The sequence below is a fragment of the Triticum dicoccoides genome, chromosome 1A (genome assembly GCF_002162155.2).
Source record: "Triticum dicoccoides isolate Atlit2015 ecotype Zavitan chromosome 1A, WEW_v2.0, whole genome shotgun sequence".
Classification (NCBI taxonomy): domain Eukaryota; kingdom Viridiplantae; phylum Streptophyta; class Magnoliopsida; order Poales; family Poaceae; genus Triticum; species Triticum dicoccoides.
The window spans coordinates 576,555,286-576,575,897 of NC_041380.1; the positions used below are offsets into that span (position 1 = coordinate 576,555,286).

Here is a 20,612-nt window from a genome sequence, read left to right on the forward strand (position 1 = left end):
TGCCCGCCCCATCACGCACCACCACACCTGCAACCAAAGGCTGCAGCAGATTGGATTCAGCGCCAGCATCTGAAGACACCCTTTTAAATTGGTTCGCTTACTTTTCCTAAAGAGAGGATCAACTTGAAGCTCATCTGGCATGTGTACTTCATAATTATTTGCCATCAACATTCAAAAAAGAAATTTACTTGCAAAGTCGATCTGCATCTGAACGATTCTGCAGCTGAGCTGAGCTGAGCTGAGGCCTCTGGTTAATTAATCTTCTCCCCAATCCATGCGCCCCCACTAGCACCGTGTCGGTAGCCATATCACCCGGCGGTCATGGTCAACACTAACTAGCCAGTCCGTTACCATCCTCCCTTCCCATCTCGCCTCCTCCCTCACACAGCTCCATCCCCATCCCCATCCCCAGTTATATATCACATCACCTTCCCCTGCTTTCAGCACTCCACACTCTCGCCAAGCCACACAGCCAGCCAGCGCCTCCATCTAGCACCACTCCTCCAGCAATGACGTCGTCCAGGAGAGCCCTCATCCTGCTGGCGGTGCTGCTGGCGGCGGTGCCGGCGGCGCTGAGCCAGAAGTCGACGGCCCCGGCGCCCGAGGCGCCCGAGACGCCGGACGCGCCTGCGGCGGGGACGCCGCCCAAGGCGTCCGCGGCGCCGAACGTGACGGCGGTGCTGGAGAAGAACGGGCAGTACACCAAGTTCATCCGGCTGATGGCGTCGACGCAGCAGGACACGCAGCTGAACGCGCAGGCCAACGACTCCGACACGGGCTTCACGGTGTTCGCCCCCACCGACAACGCCTTCAACAGCCTCAAGCCGGGCACCCTCAACTCGCTCTCGCAGCAGGACCAGGTGACGCTGGTGCAGGCCCACATCATCCCCACCTTCTACTCCATGGAGTCCTTCGAGACCGCCAGCAACCCCGTCCGCACCCAGGCCTCCGGCACCGACGGGCCCTGCACCGTCAACGTCACCGCCACCAGCAACAGCGCCGTCAACGTCTCCACGGGGATCGTCCACACCACCGTCGGCACCGCGCTGCGCGCCACCAGGCCGCTCGCCGTCTACTCCGTCGACAAGGTGCTGCTGCCCATGGACCTCTTCGGCCCCAAGCCCCCGGCGTCCGCGCCGCCGGCCCCCGGCAAGAAGCCCTCGTCGGCCAAGGGGGCAGCCAAGGCGCCCTCGGGCGACGACGAGGACGAGGAAGATGCCCCGCCCGCCGGTGCCGCCACCGCCGTCGGCGCCGGATGGAGGAGCCTGGTCGCCGTGGTGGCAGCCGCCACCGCCGCGTGCCTCTTGTAAGAAGAAGATCATGGTTCATGAGACCGACAGATCGATGGAGACTAGCTGCGTGCGTGCATGTTGTGCATGGATTTGGATAGCTTACGAGTAGTTCTTGGTGGCTGCTGCTTCTCTTCTTTCTTTTGTTAAATGTTCAGTTTTGCTGCTCTTTTTCTTCTTCTCTTGTTATTGAACCGGCGAGAAAGTTTGGGCTAAAATGTGACGAAATGTTTCACTGTTGAATCAAGCCGTCGTTGGGTGATTAAATTCTACTAGCACTGCATTTTATCTTCAGCTATTTAGCCGTTATTAAGTTATCTTCTAGAGAGACTTACATGTACACTGAATGTCTGAATCGGGTTGTCGGTGGTGAAAACGAACACTTAATACTCCCACGGGGCAACATTTTTCTGTTGTTGGAAAAGTGAAGCCACAAGTAGATCTTCCATCGATCTGAAAGACTGTAAATGAAAATGAGATTTGGTGCTGCTATTTTTTTTAGAGAGAATAAACCTTTTTAGGGCAACTTGGTGTCAGTAGTTGTTTTTTCAGAGCAACTTGGTGTCAGTAGCTGACTGTATCGATCTGACTATTTATTTATCAATCTAGATACTCCAGCAGGACTAGACAAACTAAGGTGGATCAGAAGATGGGCTTGGTCTGGGCCCTGTCTTATGGTGGTTGGATCCTGTGTTTGTTTGTGGCCAATGAATTCGATCACGGGCTAGCTTACTTTTTTGAGGTAATAACACCAGAAGTCCCACAACTTGTCCTAGATGTGACGATTTGGTCCAAAACTTGCAAAAGCCAACTATTGAATCCCACAACTTGCACCCAATATGCAAATTTAGTCCTAGCCAATCAGACGACGACAAGTGGAGCCTAGTCAGCAGAGCCGGTCAGCGCAGCACATTTTTCAATTACCCCCCTGGCCTTTGCACTAATGAACCCGCACTACACCACCTGAGTTTAACTGGCTGGATTTTTCTTTGCCCCTAATAGCATGACGATTCAAAAAGATGAACAGAGTTTCCAAGCTAGTGCAAACCAGTACTGTGAGACATTTTTTAGAAGTCAGCAGATCCTAACACACTTACAAATGTCTAGAACATATGTCTGATCAGGTAAACCAGATGATACAGGCATATATAGAATCTGGCAAATTACTAAGAAAAAATAGATTGTTAATGCAGAGATAGTCACTGTGCAAGGCATCAAAATCAAATTGATTATCCGGGGAATAATTATCAGAGGCGCACCAACACAACTAAGATATAAGCAAAAATAGATCATTAATGTGCAGAGACAAACATGCTGCAATGCATCAAAATCAAATTGATTCTCCAAGGGGCAATTATCAGAGGGGCACCAAATACAAGCAAGGTAATGAAAGCAAAGCTGTAACAAGCTGAATGTTGCTGATAATAGCACCAGAAGTCCCACAACTTGTCCTAGATGTGACGATTTATTTGGTGGGGAAACAAATCGGCGCCATTTATTTGGTGGGGAAATAACGGCTAGCTCAGTCAGGCCTCCTAGTGTAAATGCAGCTACAGTACAGAGCTGTAAAGAAGGGTGGGCTTCCACTGAATAGATGGACACACCTGAGGAGGGCATGTTTTCCTTAAAAAAAGAGGGAAAAAAATCTAAAAACATGTACAATGGTACTATCTTGGCAGTGACACACAGGGAAAATATTGAGGTGGAGAAGAGAGAAATCATAAGAAAATATGTGTCTTCTTTATTTAAAAGATGATCGCTTAGCACAATATGTCTCACCACGTTTTTAGGAATTGGTAGTTATTAAAGATAAGACTAAAAGATAATCCCTTGTAGACATGTTTTTATTACCATTTGTAGATTACATGCAAGGTTTAGGATAGGACTGTTTTATCAACCACTCTACATGCCCTAACAAAAAACTAAATTGACGGTCCAAATTTTCCATCAAATAAATCAACCCCCACCCCACCAAACACACTCTCTGACTTTGCCGTCCTCCATGACGTCGGGTGGCTGTGGGGGAGCTTCGATCTAGGTTTGAGTGGTATAAATAGGTACATTAGGTTATCTAAGGAAGGGAGTTGAGACTGTGACGACATCCTCTCTGACGAGAAGTCCTCTCCGTTTCGGCAGTGTACCTTATGCAATACACGCATGGAGATTGTCCTTACTGGTTGGATCTTCAATTTGACAGTGTGATGTGTTGGTTTTCCTTTCAAACGGAGTTTCTACCGATTTGGAAGGAGGTGCATGTGTTCCTTCGCAAGACCGGGATAGTTATTCTTCTTTCTCAATGGCAACGACCGACGGCTTCCTTCCTCGTTACAGCAAGGTGTGCTCATTGACATCAGAATCGAACAACCCGGGTTGTTCATGTGTTTCAAAAACTGCACTTGGGCCTCGTCTAGCGCTGATGCGTACTTTCTACATCAACTTTCTTTTCAGTGTGTGCTAGCGTCGCCGGAGCCTACCTGTGTGTGAGGGGGTTTTGTTTTTCTGTCTTGCAGGGTCTTCTTCGTAGAGCTGCACCTTTGCACCAACATGACTGAAGAGCTACTAAAAACATCGAAGATGCACGTGGCCAAATTATTACGAACAAAGAAAAACAACGACCAATAGAACAACTGTAGCAAACAATGGCAACAATCATAAATAATAGCAACCCCAAATAACAACATGGATGCTCCAAAAACGATGCCCGCAGAAAGGGAACAACATAAGAGCATTGTCCTCGCTGGACCCAACCACAAAGACCAGATTCTGAGTTTTCACTTGAGCGAGGAGTCTAGGTAAACTCGCCTTCAACAAGGAAAGTTTTGTGAACAATGTCATTCTCAGGTTTAACCCATAAAGGTGGGATCTAGAGTTTTCACCCCTGAAACACGAGCCCCTACACTAAGAAAGCACCACATATCCAACATCGCCCTGTGTTGTCACCATCACGTTGTTCCATCATCGCACAACCGCTTAGACACACGGTCCTCGTGTTCCTAGCCATACAATTACAACCATACACGTGTAGCACATGCTTTCGAGCAGCACGTGTCATCCGCCATATTTACCGATCCCATGTTGACGAGAGTCCATAACGTCCACACAACCAATTTAGGCCAGTCACATGGGGCACTTCGACAATGGGGAAACCCACACATCAAGCAGAAGGTGAGTTGTCCGATCGTCTGCTGCAGACACCATCTTGGGCCATGTTGGCACTACAAACCTCTGTACCGAGTGGGAAACATCCAATCACCGATGAGCACCGCCAGGATTCTTCCAATACGAAGGCTAAAAACCCGCCAACCTTATTCCAAGCCTCTGGTCGTGTTGCCGGGAGCAAAATAACTGAGGTGCGCATAACTACACTAGTTCGGAAATCGCTTCCGTGCATGGATCAAGAAGATGCTCAACCGTCGTCACCATCAGGAACTGGAACCATAAAGCTCACTGTCGTCGCAAAATGACGGATCGGAAAGCCTCTGCTACAAATCATCGTCGTCGTCGTTGATGTCATGATCGGCCACCTTGCAGCCGTTGCAGCAAGGCTAAGCTGAGAGGTCCCGGGGAGGCCACCCCGGTATCCGATCTCCGCTGACGCACACGCCGTCCATGGCCGCTGCAAAGCTTTAGTTGTGAGGACACTTGTAACACAAGGAGATGAGCCTTCCACCGTCGTCTGCCAGCCTTGCATGACTTCCTCTTGCGGCGGCAAGATGGGTACTGTGTCTGTGATGACCTTACCAGGTAAGGATCACAATCACTAGATAAACCACTCCGAATTCGAATTTTATTACAGAGATGGAGTTTACGTGAGGTAGAAGAAAGAAATGGGGAATGGGGAATTAGACTGAGCGACTATCCTGTTACAGATCGCTGTCTTGCTCGACTGAACCCTGCTCTATAAGTACACACCGCTCGCGCGGCCACGGCCCGCTGACCATTACACCCCACACGGCCCAACGCCCAGAACTAGAATACTAAAGCTAGCCTGCTGTGATTACAGCCCCTATTCCTTCGCTGTTCCCTCCTGACGATCACGGTTGCTGACAGTGCCTCCCTCTGAAGATCCAGCATGCCCCCATGCTGGTGCTCCGGGGTATCTCCTCTTCAAAACCTCATAGTCCTCCCATGTTGCCGCTTCTTCGAACAGTCTAGACCATTGCGTGAGTACTTGCACATGCACTGCATTGCCTTTCTTGGCCATTTTTCTATCCAACACCTCCTCAGGGACTACATTGGCCACTGATAAATCCAATGGCGTTGGAAAATCTGAAAACACAGGAGTGTGGTCTGGCCTGTGCTCCTTTAGTTGAGACACATGAAACACAGGATGAATGAGAGCCTTTTCTAGTAATTGTAGTTTATATGCTGATGGTCCAATTCGTTCCAGAATTTAAAAAGGGCCATAGTATTTGTAAGCAAGTTTGGGACAAGGACGATTGACCACTGTGTGTTGGGCGTATGGCTGCAGTATCAGATACACCACCTCCCCCACTGAGTATGATCTGTCCGATCTGTGCCTGTCAGCAAAATGCTTCATCTTTGCTTGTGCTTTCATCAAATTGGCTTTTAGCAAAGCAGAATGAGCTTGGTGTTCTCTCAACCATTGTTCCACTTCCACATTGTCAGACTGGAGGAGAGAAGAGAAAAACCCATAGGTAGGACTGTACTTGTTGGGGAACATAGTAATTTCAAAAAAATTCCTACGCACACGCAAGATCATGGTGATGCATAGCAACGAGAGGGGAGAGTGTTATCTACGTACCCTCGTAGACTGAAGCGGAAGCATTGACGTTACGTAGAGGAAGTAGTCGTACGTCTTCCCGGTCCAACCGATCCAAGTACCGTTACTCCGGCACCTCCGAGTTCTTGGCACACGTTCAGCTCGATGACGCTCCCCGGGCTCCGATCCAGCAAAGCTTCGGGGAGGAGTTCCGTCAGCACGACTGCGTGGTGACGATCTTGATGTTCAACCGTCGCAGGGCTTCGCCTAAGCACCACTACAATATGACCGAGATGGAATATGGTGGAGGGGGGCACCGCACATGGCTAAGGAACGATCACGAAGATCAACTTGTGTGTTCTAGGGTGCCCCCTGCCCCCGTATATAAAGGAGCCAAGGGGAGGGGGCGGCCGGCCAAGGAGGGCGCGCCAAGGGGGAGTCCTACTCCCACCGGGAGTAGGACTCCCTTCTTTCCTAGTTGGAGAAGGAGAAGTGGGAAAGAGGAGGAAGAGGGAAAGGAAAGGGGGGGCGCCGCCCCCCTCTCCTTGTCCTATTCGGACTAGAGAGGGGAGGGGCGCGCGGCCACCTCTTGCCTCCTTCCCTCTTCTCCCTTAGGGCCCATGTAGGCCCAATAACCCCCGGAGGGGTTCCGGTAACCCCCCGGTACTCTAGTAAAATCCCGATTTCACCCGGAACGATTCCGATATCCAAATATAGGCTTCCAATATATCGATCTTTATGTCTCGACCATTTCGAGACTCCTCGTCATGTCCATGATCACATCCGGAACTCCGAACAACCTTCAGTACATCAAAATACATAAACTCATAATGAAACTGTCATCATAACGTTAAGCGTGCGGACCCTACGGTTCGAGAACAATGTAGACATGACCGAGACACGTCTCCGGTCAATAACCAATAGCGGAACCTGGATGCTCATATTGGTTCCTACATATTCTACAAAGATCTTTATCGGTCAGACCGCATAACAACATACGTTCTTCCCTTTGTCATTGGTATGTTACTTGCCCGAGATTCGATCGTTGGTATCTCAATACCTAGTTCAATCTCGTTACCGGCAAGTCTCTTTACTCGTTCCGTAATACATCATCTCACAACTAACTCATTAGTTGCAATGCTTGCAAGGCTTATGTGATGTGTATTACCGAGAGGGCCCAGAGATACCTCTCCGACAATCGGAGTGACAAATCCTAATCTCGAAATACGCCAACCCAACATTTACCTTTGGAGACACCTGTAGAGCTCCTTTATAATCACCCAGTTACGTTGTGACGTTTGGTAGCACACAAAGTGTTCCTCCGGCAAATGGGAGTTGCATAATCTCATAGTCATAGGAACATGTATAAGTCATGAAGAAAGCAATAGCAACATACTAAACGATCGGGTGCTAAGCTAATGGAATGGGTCATGTCAATCAGATCATTCACCTAATGAGGTGATCCCGTTAATCAAATAACAACTCTTTGTCCATGGTTAGGAAACATAACCATCTTTGATTAACGAGCTAGTCAAGTAGAGGCATACTAGTGACACTCTGTTTGTCTATGTATTCACACATGTATTATGTTTCCGGTTAATACAATTCTAGCATGAATAATAAATATTTATCATGATATAAGGAAATAAATAATAACTTTATTATTGCCTCTAGGGCATATTTCCTTCAGTCTCCCACTTGCACTAGAGTCAATAATCTAGATCACATCGCCATGTGATTTAACATCAATAGTTCACATCACCATGTGATTAACACCCATAGTTCACATCGTTATGTGACCAACACTCAAAGGGTTTACTAGAGTCAGTAATCTAGTTCACATCGTTATGTGATTAACACCCAAAGAGTACTAAGGTGTGATCATGTTTTGCTTGTGAGAGAAGTTTAGTCAACGGGTCTGCTACATTCAGATCCGTAAGTATTTTGCAAATTTCTATGTCAACAATGCTCTGCACGGAGCTACTCTAGCTAATTGCTCCCACTTTCAATATGTATCCAGATTGAGATTTAGAGTCATCTGGATCAATGTCAAAATTTGCATTGACGTAACCCTTTACGACGAACCTTTTTGTCACCTCCATAATCGAGAAACATATCCTTATTCCACTAAGGATAATTTTGACCGCCCTGTCCAGTGATCTACTTCCTAGATCACTATTGTATTCCCTCGCTTAACACAGTGTAGGGTATACAACAGATCTGGTACACAACATGGCATACTTTATAGAATCTATGGCTGAGGCATAGGGAATGACTTTCATTCTCTTTCTATCTTTTGCCGTGGTCGGGCTTTGAGTCTTACTCAATTTCGCACCTTGCAACACAGGCAAGAACTCTTTCTTTGACTGTTCCATTTTGAACTACTTCAAAATCTTGTCAAGGTATGTACTCATTGAAAAACTTATCAAGCGTCTTGATCTATCTCTATAGATCTTGATGCTCAATATGTAAGCAGCTTCACGGAGGTCTTTCTTTGAAAAACTCCTTTCAAACACTCCTTTATGCTTTGCAGAATAATTCTACATTATCTCCGATCAACAATATGTCATTCACATATACTTATCAGAAATACTATAGTGCTCCCACTCACTTTCTTGTAAATACAGGCTTCACCGCAAGTCTGTATAAAACTATATGCTTTGATCAACTTATCAAAGCGTATATTCCAACTCCGAGATTCTTGCACCAGTCCATAGATGGATCGTTGGAGCTTGCATATTTAGTTAACACCTTTAGGATCGACAAAACCTTCTAGTTGCATCGTATACAACTCTTTCTTTAGTAAATCCATTAAGGAATGCAGTTTTGTTTATCCATTTGCTAGATTTCATAAAATGCGGCGATTGCTAACATGATTCGGACAAACTTAAGCATAGAAACGAGTGAGAAAATCTCACCGTAGTCAACACCTTGAACTTGTCGAAAACCTTTTGCGACAATTCTAGCTTTGTAGATAGTAACACTACTATCAGTGTCCGTCTTCCTCTTGAAGATCCATTTATTTTCTATGGCTTGCCGATCATCGGGAAAATCCATCAAAGTCCATACTTTGTTCTCATACATGGATCATATCTCAGATTTTATGGCCTCAAACCATTTCGCGGAATCTGGGCTCATCATCGCTTCCTCATAGTTCACAAGTTCGTCATGGTCTAGTAACATGACTTCCAGAACAGGATTACCGTACCACTCTGGTGCGGAACTCACTCTGGTTTACCTACGAGATTCGGTAGTAACTTGATCTGAAGTTACATGATCATCATCATTAGCTTCCTCACTAATTGGTGTAGTAGTCACAGGAACAGATTTCTGTGATGAACTACTTTCCAATAAGGGAGCAGGTACAGTTACCTCATCAAGTTCTACTTTCCTCCCACTCACTTCTTTCGAGAGAAACTCCTTCTCTAGAAAGGATCCATTCTGAGCAATAAATAACTTGCCTTCGGATCTGTGATAGAAGGTGTACCCAACATTTTCTTTTGGGTATCCTATGAAGATTTACTTCTCCGATTTGGGTTCGAGCTTATCAAGTTGAAACTTTTTCACATAAGCATCGCAGTCCCAAACTTTAAGAAACGACAGCTTTAGGTTTCTCGCCAAACCATAGTCCATACGGTGTCGTCTCAACGGATTTAGATGGTGCCCTTTTTAACGTGAATGTAGCTATCTCTAATGCATAACCCCAAAACGATAGTGGTAGATCGGTAAGAGACATCATAGATCGCACCATATCTAATAAAGTACGGTTATGACGTTCGGACACACCATTATGCTGTGGTGTTCCAGGTGGCGTGAGTAGTGAAACTATTTCACATTGTTTTTAACTGAAGGCCAAACTCGTAACTCAAATATTTTACTTCTGCGATCATATCGTAGAAACTTTCATTTTTGTTACGATGATTCTCCACTTCACTCTGAAATTCTTTGAATTTTTCAACTGTTTCAGACTTGTGTTTCATTAAGTAGATATACCCATATCTGCTCAAATCATCTGTGAAGATCAGAAAATAATGATACCTGCCACGAGCCTTAATATTCATCGGACCACATACATCAGTATGTATGATTTCCAACAAATCTGTCGCTCACTCCATTGTTCCGGAGAACGGAGTCTTAGTCATCTTGCCCATGAGGCATGGTTCACAAGCATCAACTGATTCATAATCAAGTGATTCCAAAAGCCCATCAGCATGGAGTTTCTTCATGCGCTTTACACCAATATGACCTAAACGGCAGTGCCACAAATAAGTTGCGCTATCATTATTAACTTTGCATCTTTTGGCTTCAATATCATGAATATGTGTATCACTACGATCGAGATCCAACGAACCATTTTCATTGGGTGTGTAACCATATAAGGTTTTATTCATGTAAACAGAACAACAATTTATTCTCTTACTTAAATGAATAACCGTATTGCAATAAACATGATCAAACCATATTTATGCTCAACGCAAAGACCAAATAACACTTATTTAGGTTCAACACTAATCCTGAAAGTATAGGGAGTGTGCAATGATGATCATATCAATCTTGGAACCACTTCCAACACACATCGTCACTTCACCCTTAACTAGTCTCTGTTCATTCTGCAACTCCTGTTTCGAGTTACTACTCTTAGCAACTGAACTAGTATCAAATACTGAGGGGTTACTATAAACACTAGTAAAGTACACATCAATAACATGTATATTAAATAAACTTATGTTCACTTTGCCATCCTTCTTATCCGCCAATCACTTGGGGTAGTTCCGCTTCCAGTGACCAGTCCCTTTGCAGTAGAAGCACTTAGTCTCAGGCTTAGGACCAGACTTGGGCTTCTTCACTTGCGCAGCAATTTGCTTGCTGTTTTTCTTGAAGTTCCCCTTTTTTCCTTTGTCCTTTTCTTGAAACTAGTGATCTTGTCAACCAGCAACACTTGATGCTCTTGCTTGTTCTACCTTCATCGATTTCATCATCATGAAAAGCTCGGGATTCGTTTTCGTCATCCCTTGCATACTATAGTTCAACACGAAGTTCTACTAACTTGGTGATGGTGACTAGAGAATTCTCTCAATCACTATCTTATCTGGAAGATTAACTCCCACTTGATTCAAGCGATTGTAGTACCCAGACAATCTGAGCACATGCTCACTAGTTGAGCGATTCTCCTCCATCTTTTAGCTATAGAACTTGTTGGAGACTTCATATCTCTCAACTCGGGTATTTTCTTGAAATATTAACTTCAACTCCTGGAACATCTCATATGGTCCATGACGTTCAAAACGTCTTTGAAGTCCCGATTCTAAGCCGTTAAGCATGGTGCACTAAACTATCAAGTAGTCATCATATTTAGCTAGCCAAATGTTCATAACGTCTGCATCTGCTCCTGCAATAGGTCTGTCACCTAGCGGTGCATCAAGGACATAATTCCTCTATGCAGCAATGAGGATAAACCTCAGATCACGGATCCAATCCGCATCATTGCTACTAACATATTTCAACACAATTTTCTCTAGAAACATATCAAAATAAACACAGGGAAGCAACAACGCGAGCTATTGATCTACAACATGATTTGCAAAATACTATCAGGACTAAGTTCATGATAAATTTAAGTTCAATTAATCATATTACTTAAGAACTCCCACTTAGCCAGACATCTCTCTAGTCATCTAAGTGATCACGTGATCCAAATCAACTAAACCATGTCCGATCATCACATGAGATGGAGTAATTTTCAATGGTGAACATCACTATGTTGATCATATCTACTATATGATTCACGTTCGACCTTTCGGTCTCCGTGTTCAGAGGCCATATCTGTATATGCTAGGCTCGTCAAGTTTAACCTGAGTATTCTGCGTGTGCAAAACTGGCTTGCACCCATTGTAGATGGACGTAGAGCTTATCACACCCGATCATCACGTGGTGTCTGGGCACGACGAACTTTGGCAACGGTGCATACTCAGGGAGAACACTTTTATCTTGAAATTTAGTGAGAGATCATCTTATAATGCTACCGTTAATCAAAGCAAGATAAGATGTATAAAATATAAACATCATATGCAATCAAAATATGTGACATGATATGGCCATCATCATCTTGCGCCTTTGATCTCTATCTCCAAAGCACTATCATGATCTATATCGTCACCGGCATGACACCATGATCTCCATCATCTTGATCTATATCAATGTGTCGTCACATGGTCGTCTCGCCAACAATTGCTCTTGCAACTGTTGCTATCGCATAGCGATAAAGTAAAGCAATTATTGGGCACTTACATCTTATGCAATAGAGAGACAACCATAAGGATTTTGCCAGTTGTCGATAACTTCAACAAAACATGATCATCTCATACAACAACTTATATCTCATCACGTCTTGACCATATCACATCACAACATGCCCCTGCAAAAACAAGTTAGACGTCCTCTACTTTGTTATTGCAAGTTTTACGTGGCTGCTACGGGCTTAAGCAAGAACCAATCTTACCTACGCATCAAAACCACAACGATAATTTGTCAAGTTGGTGTTGTTTTAACCTTCGCAAGGACCGGGCGTAGCCACACTCGGTTCAACTAAAGTTGGAGAAACTGACACCCGCCAGCCACCTATGTGCAAAGCACGGCGGTAGAACCAGTCTCGCGTAAGCGTACGCGTAATGTCGGTCCGGGCCGCTTCATCCAACAATACCGCCGAACCAAAGTATGACATGCTGGTAAGCAGTATGACTTATATCGCCCACAACTCACTTGTGTTCTACTCGTGCATATAATATCAAACCATAAAACCTAGGCTCTGATACCACTGTTGGGGAACGTAGTAATTTCAAAAAAATTCCTACGCATACGCAAGATCATGGTGATGCATAGCAACGAGAGGGGAGAGTGTTATCTACGTACCCTCGTAAACTGAAGCGGAAGCGTTGACGTAACGTAGAGGAAGTAGTCGTATGTCTTCCCGGTCCAACCGGGCCAAGTACCGTTACTCCGGCACCTCCGAGTTCTTGGCACACGTTCAGCTCGATGACGCTCCCCGGGCTCCGATCCAGCAAAGCTTCGGGGAGGAGTTCCGTCAGCACGACTGCGTGGTGACGATCTTGATGTTCAACCGTCACAGGGCTTCGCCTAAGCACCGCTACAATATGACCGAGATGGAATATGGTGGAGGGGGGCACCGCACACGACTAAGGAACGATCATGAAGATCAACTTGTGTGTTCTAGGGTGCCCCTGCCCCCGTATATAAAGGAGCCAAGGGGAGGGGGCGGCCGGCCAAGGAGGGCGCGCCAAGGGGGAGTCCTACTCCCACCGGGAGTAGGACTCCCTTCTTTCCTAGTTGGAGAAGAAGAAGTGGGAAAGAGGAGGAAGAGGGAAAGGAAAGGGGGGGCGCCGCCCCCCTCTCCTTGTCCTATTCGGACTAGAGAGGGGAGGGGCGTGCGGCCACCTCTTGCCTCCTTCCCTCTTCTCCCTTAGGGCCCATGTAGGCCCAATAACCCCCGGGGGGGTTCCGGTAACCCCCCGGTACTCCGGTAAAATCCCGATTTCACCCAGAACGATTCTGATATCCAAATATAGGCTTCCAATATATCGATCTTTATGTCTCGACCATTTCGAGACTCCTCGTCATGTCCATGATCACATCCGGGACTCCGAACAACCTTCGGTACATCAAAATACATAAACTCATAATGAAACTGTCATCGCAATGTTAAGCTTGCGGACCCTACGGTTCGAGAACAATGTAGACATGACCGAGACACGTCTCCCGTCAATAACCAATAGCGGAACCTGGATGCTCATATTGGTTCCTACATATTCTACGAAGATCTTTATCGGTCAGACCGCATAACAACATACGTTGTTCCCTTTGTCATCGGTATGTTACTTGCCCGAGATTCGATCGTCGGTATCTCAATACCTAGTTCAATCTCGTTACCGGCAAGTCTCTTTACTCGTTCCGTAATACATCATCTCACAACTAACTCAATAGTTGCAATGCTTGCAAGGCTTATGTGATGTGTATTACCGAGAGGGCCCAGAGATACCTCTCCGACAATCGGAGTGACAAATCCTAATCTCGAAATACGCCAATCCAACATTTACCTTTGGAGACACCTGTAGAGCTCCTTTATAATCACCCAGTTACCTTGTGATGTTTGGTAGCACAAAAAGTGTTCCTCCGGCAAACGGGAGTTGCATAATCTCATAGTCATAGGAACATGTATAAGTCATGAAGAAAGCAATAGCAACATACTAAACGATCGGGTGCTAAGCTAATGGAATGGGTCATGTCAATCAGATCATTCACCTAATGATGTGATCCCATTAATCAAGTAACAACTCTTTGTCCATGGTTAGGAAACATAACCATCTTTGATTAACGAGCTAGTCAAGTAGAGGCATACTAGTGACACTCTGTTTGTCTATGTATTCACACATGTATTATGTTTCCGGTTAATACAATTCTAGCATGAATAATAAACATTTATCATGATATAAGGAAATAAATAATAACTTTATTATTGCCTCTAGGGCATATTTTCTTCAGTACCCATATAAGGCCTTGAACGGTGAGCATTCCAAGGCAGTATGGAAGTTGGTGTTATACCAAAACTCAGCCAGAGGCAGCCAATTGTGCCATTTGTGAGGAGTGTCATGCACTGCACATCTTAAATACATCTCCAAACACTGGTTGACCCTTTCACTCTGACCATCGGTCTGTGGGTGATACGCTGTTGTCATGTGCAGCTTGGTGTCCCACAGCTTAAAAAAGTATTTCCAGAAATGACTTGTAAAAATTTGATCCCTATCAGAAACTATTGTGTGAGGAGGTCCATGCAGCTTCACAATAGTTTCCAAAAAAACTTTTGCGACCACCGGAGTAGAAAATGGATGTCTGAGAGGAATAAAGTGGGCATACTTGGTATATCTGTCCACCACCACTAGTATCACGTTGTAGCCAGCGGACTTGGGAAGCCCTTCAACGAAATCCATAGTTACCTGTTGCCAGGGTCCTTCAGGAACTGGTAGAGGGTTCAGCAACCCGGGATATTTACAGTGTTCATGCTTAGCTTTTTGACAAACATCACATTGTTGCACAAACTCAGTGACATCAGCTTTTAACCCAGGCCAAGCAAACAACTTGTGCAATCTCTGTAAGGTGGCATGTATACCCGAGTGGCCCCCAAGAGCACTTGCATGGAAGGCCGAAATGAGCTTTGTTTTAAGAGCATAATTTGCCCCTATCCAAATTCGGTCTTGCATCTTAATAATCCCTTGTTGCAAGGAAAACCCTTCCACATTGTCATTAGCTATTGCTAGCTGCTGCAGCAGTTGTTGGGCTTGAGGGTCCACTTCATATGAGTTCAATACCTATTGCAACCATACTGGCTGACTCCGTGAAGTTGTGGTGATAGCCAACAAGTGACCCACTCTAGACAAGGCATCAGCCACCGTATTTTCACTACCCTTTTTGCATTGGAATTGGAATTGCAGCCTCACCAGTTTGGTCATTGCTTTCCTCTACAAGTCAGAAGTCAACACTTGATCTCCCAGTTGACACAAACTCTGATGATCTATTTTAATAATGAAGGGTCCTCTCTGGAGATATGCTCTCCATTTTTCTACTGCCATCATGATCGCCAAAAACTCCTCATAAATTGACAGCTGCCGATTTTTGATGCCTAGAGCTTTGTTGTAGAAGGCCACAGGGTGAGCATCTTGTATGAGAACTGCTCCTATCCCAGTGGAGCAAGCATCAGTTTCAATTGTAAATTGTTTGTTGAAATCAGGCAAACCAAGCACTGGAGTGGTGGACATGGCCAATTTCAACTTGTCGAATGCCAGATGGGCCTCATCGGACCAAGCAAAGCTGTTTTTTTGCAGTAACTGAGTTAGTGGTTTTGCAATAATGCCATAGTGCCTGACAAACTTCCTATAGTATCCGGTTAGACCTAGAAACCCTCTTAGTTCAGTTACATTTTGGGGTACATGCCAATCCATCATCACTTTAGTTTTCTCAGGGTCTGTAGCTACCCGCTCATCAGAGATAATATGCCCCAGATATTCCAGTTTCTGCTGGGCAAAGGTGCACTTACTGAGTTTGGCATAGAACTGATTTTCTCTCAACACTTGGAACACCTCTCTCAAGTGGTTGACATGTTCCTCCAAGGACTCACTGAACACCAGTATGTCATCCATGAAAATGACCACATACTTTCTGTTTCCTTTGGAAAAATACCAATTCATTACTCCTTGAAAAGTTCCAGGTGCAGTGGCTAAACCAAATGCCATAACTCTGAATTGATAGTGACCATTGTGGGTTCTGAAAGCTGTTTTATGTTCGTCTTCAGGTAGCATTCTGATCTGGTGGTAGCCAGCTTTTAAATCCAACTTGGTAAACCATTTAGCGCCTGCAAGTTCATCCAGTAGTTCATCCACAATTGGCATTGGAAACCTACTTTTGACAGTAATGGAATTTAACTTTCTGTAATCCACACAAAACCTCCAAGTGCCATCCTTCTTCTTGACTAGCAACACAGGAGAGGCAAAAGGACTGACACCAGGTGTAATCAAGCCAGCTTCTAACACTTCTGCCACTTGTTTCTCAATTTCATCCTTTTGCAAGGGAGAGTACCTATATGGCCTGACATTCACTGGTGCTGCTCCAGGTATGAGATGGATAGCATGATCCAGGGCTCTAGTGGGAGGCAAAGACTTTGGATCATTAAACACATCAGCAAACTCATCAATGACAACTTGAACTTCGGGATGGATTGTGTTGCTTTTAGTGTTATGAACAGGGACCAGCAAGGCAGTGGCCCAAATGTCATTCCCTCTATGCCATCTCATGGCCTGTTCCACTGACAATTCTTGTAAACCGGGTTTGTCGCTCTTAGTAATTCCTTGCAGAGTAATGAGTTGATCCTGATAATTAAATCTGACCCATTTTTCCTTCCACTGACAAGTCATTTCTCCCCATTGCTCCAACCAGTCCATACCAAGGATCATATCATACCCTCCCGGGTCCAATACCTTCAGAGGATAACTGAAGGTATGCCCCTGTACCCACCAATGCATTTCCGGCACAAACGCAGAACACCGCAACTTCTCTCCATTTGCTACTTTTACTAGCCATGGTGATTGCAACTTCTGAGGAGTGACTTGAACTCTAGATAATATTTAAGAATCAATGAAACTATGAGTGCTCCCAGAATCAAGTAAAATTAACACCACCTGATTGCCAATCAGGGCTCTCAACCTAACAGTCTGGGGATGATCAGCTCCTGACAGTGCATTGATTGAAATCTGCATGTCTGCCAGAGCAGTTTCTTGTTCCACAATAGCATCTAGTAACTCATCAGATAGGATGTCAGGATCTGCCCCTTGCATTGCTTGAACAGCCCCTTGAGGTGCAGATTTAGTGCACAAATGGCCTGGCATGTATTTGTCCCCACAACTGAAACACAACCCATTGGCCCTTCTGAATTCTTTGAGCTATCTAGTTTTCCATAGATCTCCTACCACCACTGGTTGAGCCTTGTAATCAGTTTTTGGACCCATTGCTTTGTGGTTTGTCCATTTAAGATGTTTGCTTCTGGCCAAGACCTCTTCCTGAATACCAACATACATCGCAGCTTCGCTGACTGTAGCTGGTATTTGCATCTCCACCACAGCTCTCAACTCCTCTCTCAGACCCAACACAAACCTAGTTATCAGGAATGTGTCACTAACTGTGTTTTCATACAGCAGCAACTGGTAAATTAATTGCGTAAACTCTCTTTTGTACTCAGCCACTGGCCCAGACTGTTTAAGCATCATCAACTCTTTCATTTTGTGTCTATGCACATTGACATCGAACTCTGACATCATAGCAGAGCGAAACTCATGCCAATTAGGCCACTGATGAGTCAGTTTATACGCATGAAACCAATTGGCCGCATCACCATACAAATGCAGGGAAGCTGATGTGACTCTGAAGAACTCCGGAATTTCATACAGTGAGAAATAAGCTTCACATCCATCGAGCCAAATTCGCACATCAGTGCCATCAAAACGAGGGAAGTCCATTTTGGGCATCCACGGTCTACGCGGATGCTGATCCTGACAATCAGACACAAATGCCTTCTTCTACTTATCCAAATTGGGCCGGGACTTGTTCTGAACTGGCGGCGCATTGGGTATCGGTGCTTGGTTCCTCAGTTGCGATGTTATTTGCGGGGGTGACCCCAATATGCCTTCATTCCCCGCTGGTGAAACTGTGGGTGACGCCTGTTTGTGTAACTGATCATGGGCTGCTGCCATCTGGTCATGCCTTACCTCTCCAATGGATTTCATAGTCAAATTGACATTGCTCTGAACGGCTTTGAATCACATCGATGCATTCCACCTGCGTGTTGAACTTCTGATCCAATTCTTCTATCCTGGTGAAAAATTCATCGATGCGGCCGATTTTGTCTCCCAAATCTGATAGCACCTCCAGCCTCTGCATCACCCTTGTCTCAAATGCCTCCATGGAGCCTAGGATCAACTCTGTCTGCACACTGGCCTTGGGAGGAGCCGTGGTGCCCCCTGGATCCTACCGCCGCCCAGGTCAGTGAGTACTGGGGCGCCGCTCACCGTCTCCGCATGCGCCCTGTCCTCTGCAACCGACCTCCCACGCCTCCACTGCAGCGCCAATCTGGTCGCCGCCTCGGAATTTTACACCCAGCTGAAAATCACCGGGAAACCGAGCGCGTACCTGGATTCGCTGCCGAATGATCTCCGCCGCCCTGATTGCTCTCCACCGCCGGTGCTGGAACGAAGCACCCGACCCACCACCTCCGCGAACTCCGTCGACGAGCCGGGATTTTACGGGAGAGCCCAACCGAAGCGCCGACGAGCCCAATTCGCCTCCCCGCCGCCGATCGCCCGAATCTGATACCAACTGTGATGACCTTACTAGGTAAGGATCACAATCACTAGATAAACCACTCTGAATTCGAATTTTATTACAGAGATGGAGTTTACGTGAGGTAGAAGAAAGAAATGGGGAATGGGGAATTAGACTGAGCGACTATCCTGGTACAGATTCGTTGTCTTGCTCGACTGAACCCTGGTCTATAAGTACACACCGCTCGCGCGGCCACGGCCCGCTGACCATTACACCCCACACGGCCCAAGGCCCAGAACTAGAATACTAAAGCTAGCCTGCTGTGATTACAACCCCTATTCCTTCGTTGTTCCCTCCTGACGATCACGGTTGCTGACATGTGTCTTCAGCCGACACTTTCGTAGGAAGGACAGCAAAGGCCCCGGGAAGGCAAGGGCAGCAGTGGATGATCTCTACCATAGCCAAACATGCCAAATTTTGATAATACGATGGCATGTTAGTAGGGATGGAGTAACAGGACGATGTGTGTAATGCTGCATGAGTTTGTATAGATTTGAGATATGATAATTGAGGTGTCCGGATATGGATGACATTATTTGAAGCATGATCGTCAGTGCCCGTGGACGCGCCGGATTTGCCCATCGCGGTTGTAGACGCTCCGAGCAGTGCGTTTGCCTCATACGTGGAAAATGCAAGAGCCTACCATGAAACCTGTCCTAATTCAGTCAGTCGGTGTGATTCTCGTGGGTTATACGAGACCACGGGGGAGGTTTGGTGGGGCGGCGGAGACTGCAGAGTGCATACAACAAGCGAGGACAGAGCGGAGGAGAGAGACGGGTGGACGGACAGTGACACGCTCGCACACATGATGCCAGCCAGGTTCCGGTGGGCTTTCGCTGTCGCTAAATCACAAGCTTGTGCATGGCTGCGCTGGAAGAAACCATTTGTTATCGACCCAGCGCCCGGCCATCTCTCACCCGTTTTTCTTTCTCTTTGCGAGCTCGCGATCCAGATTTGCGCGCCACGTGGACGGACGGTAGTCGTCGGTCTCCCCCCTTGTACGTACACGTAACGTACGTACGCACATGAGAGGAGATGGGCTACTAGTTCAGAGTAGGAGATGGTCGTATCGTATGTACGCACGCACATGTCCGCATGAGATAACACAGCTGTATGCATGTACCGTAACGTCGAGGGATACGGCGGAGAACATGCAGGTGCTGTGGATTTGTTTGTTCATTCGTAGGCTCATAGCAGCCGCCGCGGACAATGTAGAGTGTGGCCCCGTTAACTTGGCGCCTGTGAATGTGCTGCACTACGTGTCCTCGAAGATACTACTCGGCCAGGGAGGAGTCGGCGGATCGGACGTCGTGTCCGCGTCGCTGCGCCGTCGCCGTCGCCGTCGATCTCTTTCTCCCCCTTGCTGCATGCTGCGTACGCCACTTTTGCGTCGGCGACCGCGTTCCCGCCCCAGCAGGGCAATATATTACGGCTACCCGATCTCCGTCGACCAGCACCCAAATTCTTGCCGAGAATAAAATACAGAGCACCCAAATGCAGAGTCACGTAGGATTAGAGACGAGTGTAGCACACTACGTGAGACGTGAGGTGAGGTGAGGTGAGGCGGGCACGGCCCCAAAGTGGCAAGCAAGAAGCCGGACGGGAGTACGTTGGGCGGGCGCTGTCGACCCATCAATGATTCGACGTGGACAGCCCGATTG

The 20,612-nt window shown here is 46.4% G+C and overlaps 1 protein-coding gene across 1 annotated transcript; it reads left to right on the forward strand.

Moving 5' to 3' along the window:
• Positions 1-411: 411 nt before the first annotated feature.
• Positions 412-1,577, forward strand: LOC119291848 (fasciclin-like arabinogalactan protein 6). The gene has a single exon (XM_037570660.1). The coding sequence runs from the start codon at positions 510-512 to the stop codon at positions 1,308-1,310; it is 801 nt and encodes a 266-aa protein (XP_037426557.1). The 5' UTR covers positions 412-509; the 3' UTR covers positions 1,311-1,577.
• The last annotated feature ends 19,035 nt before the right edge of the window (positions 1,578-20,612 follow it).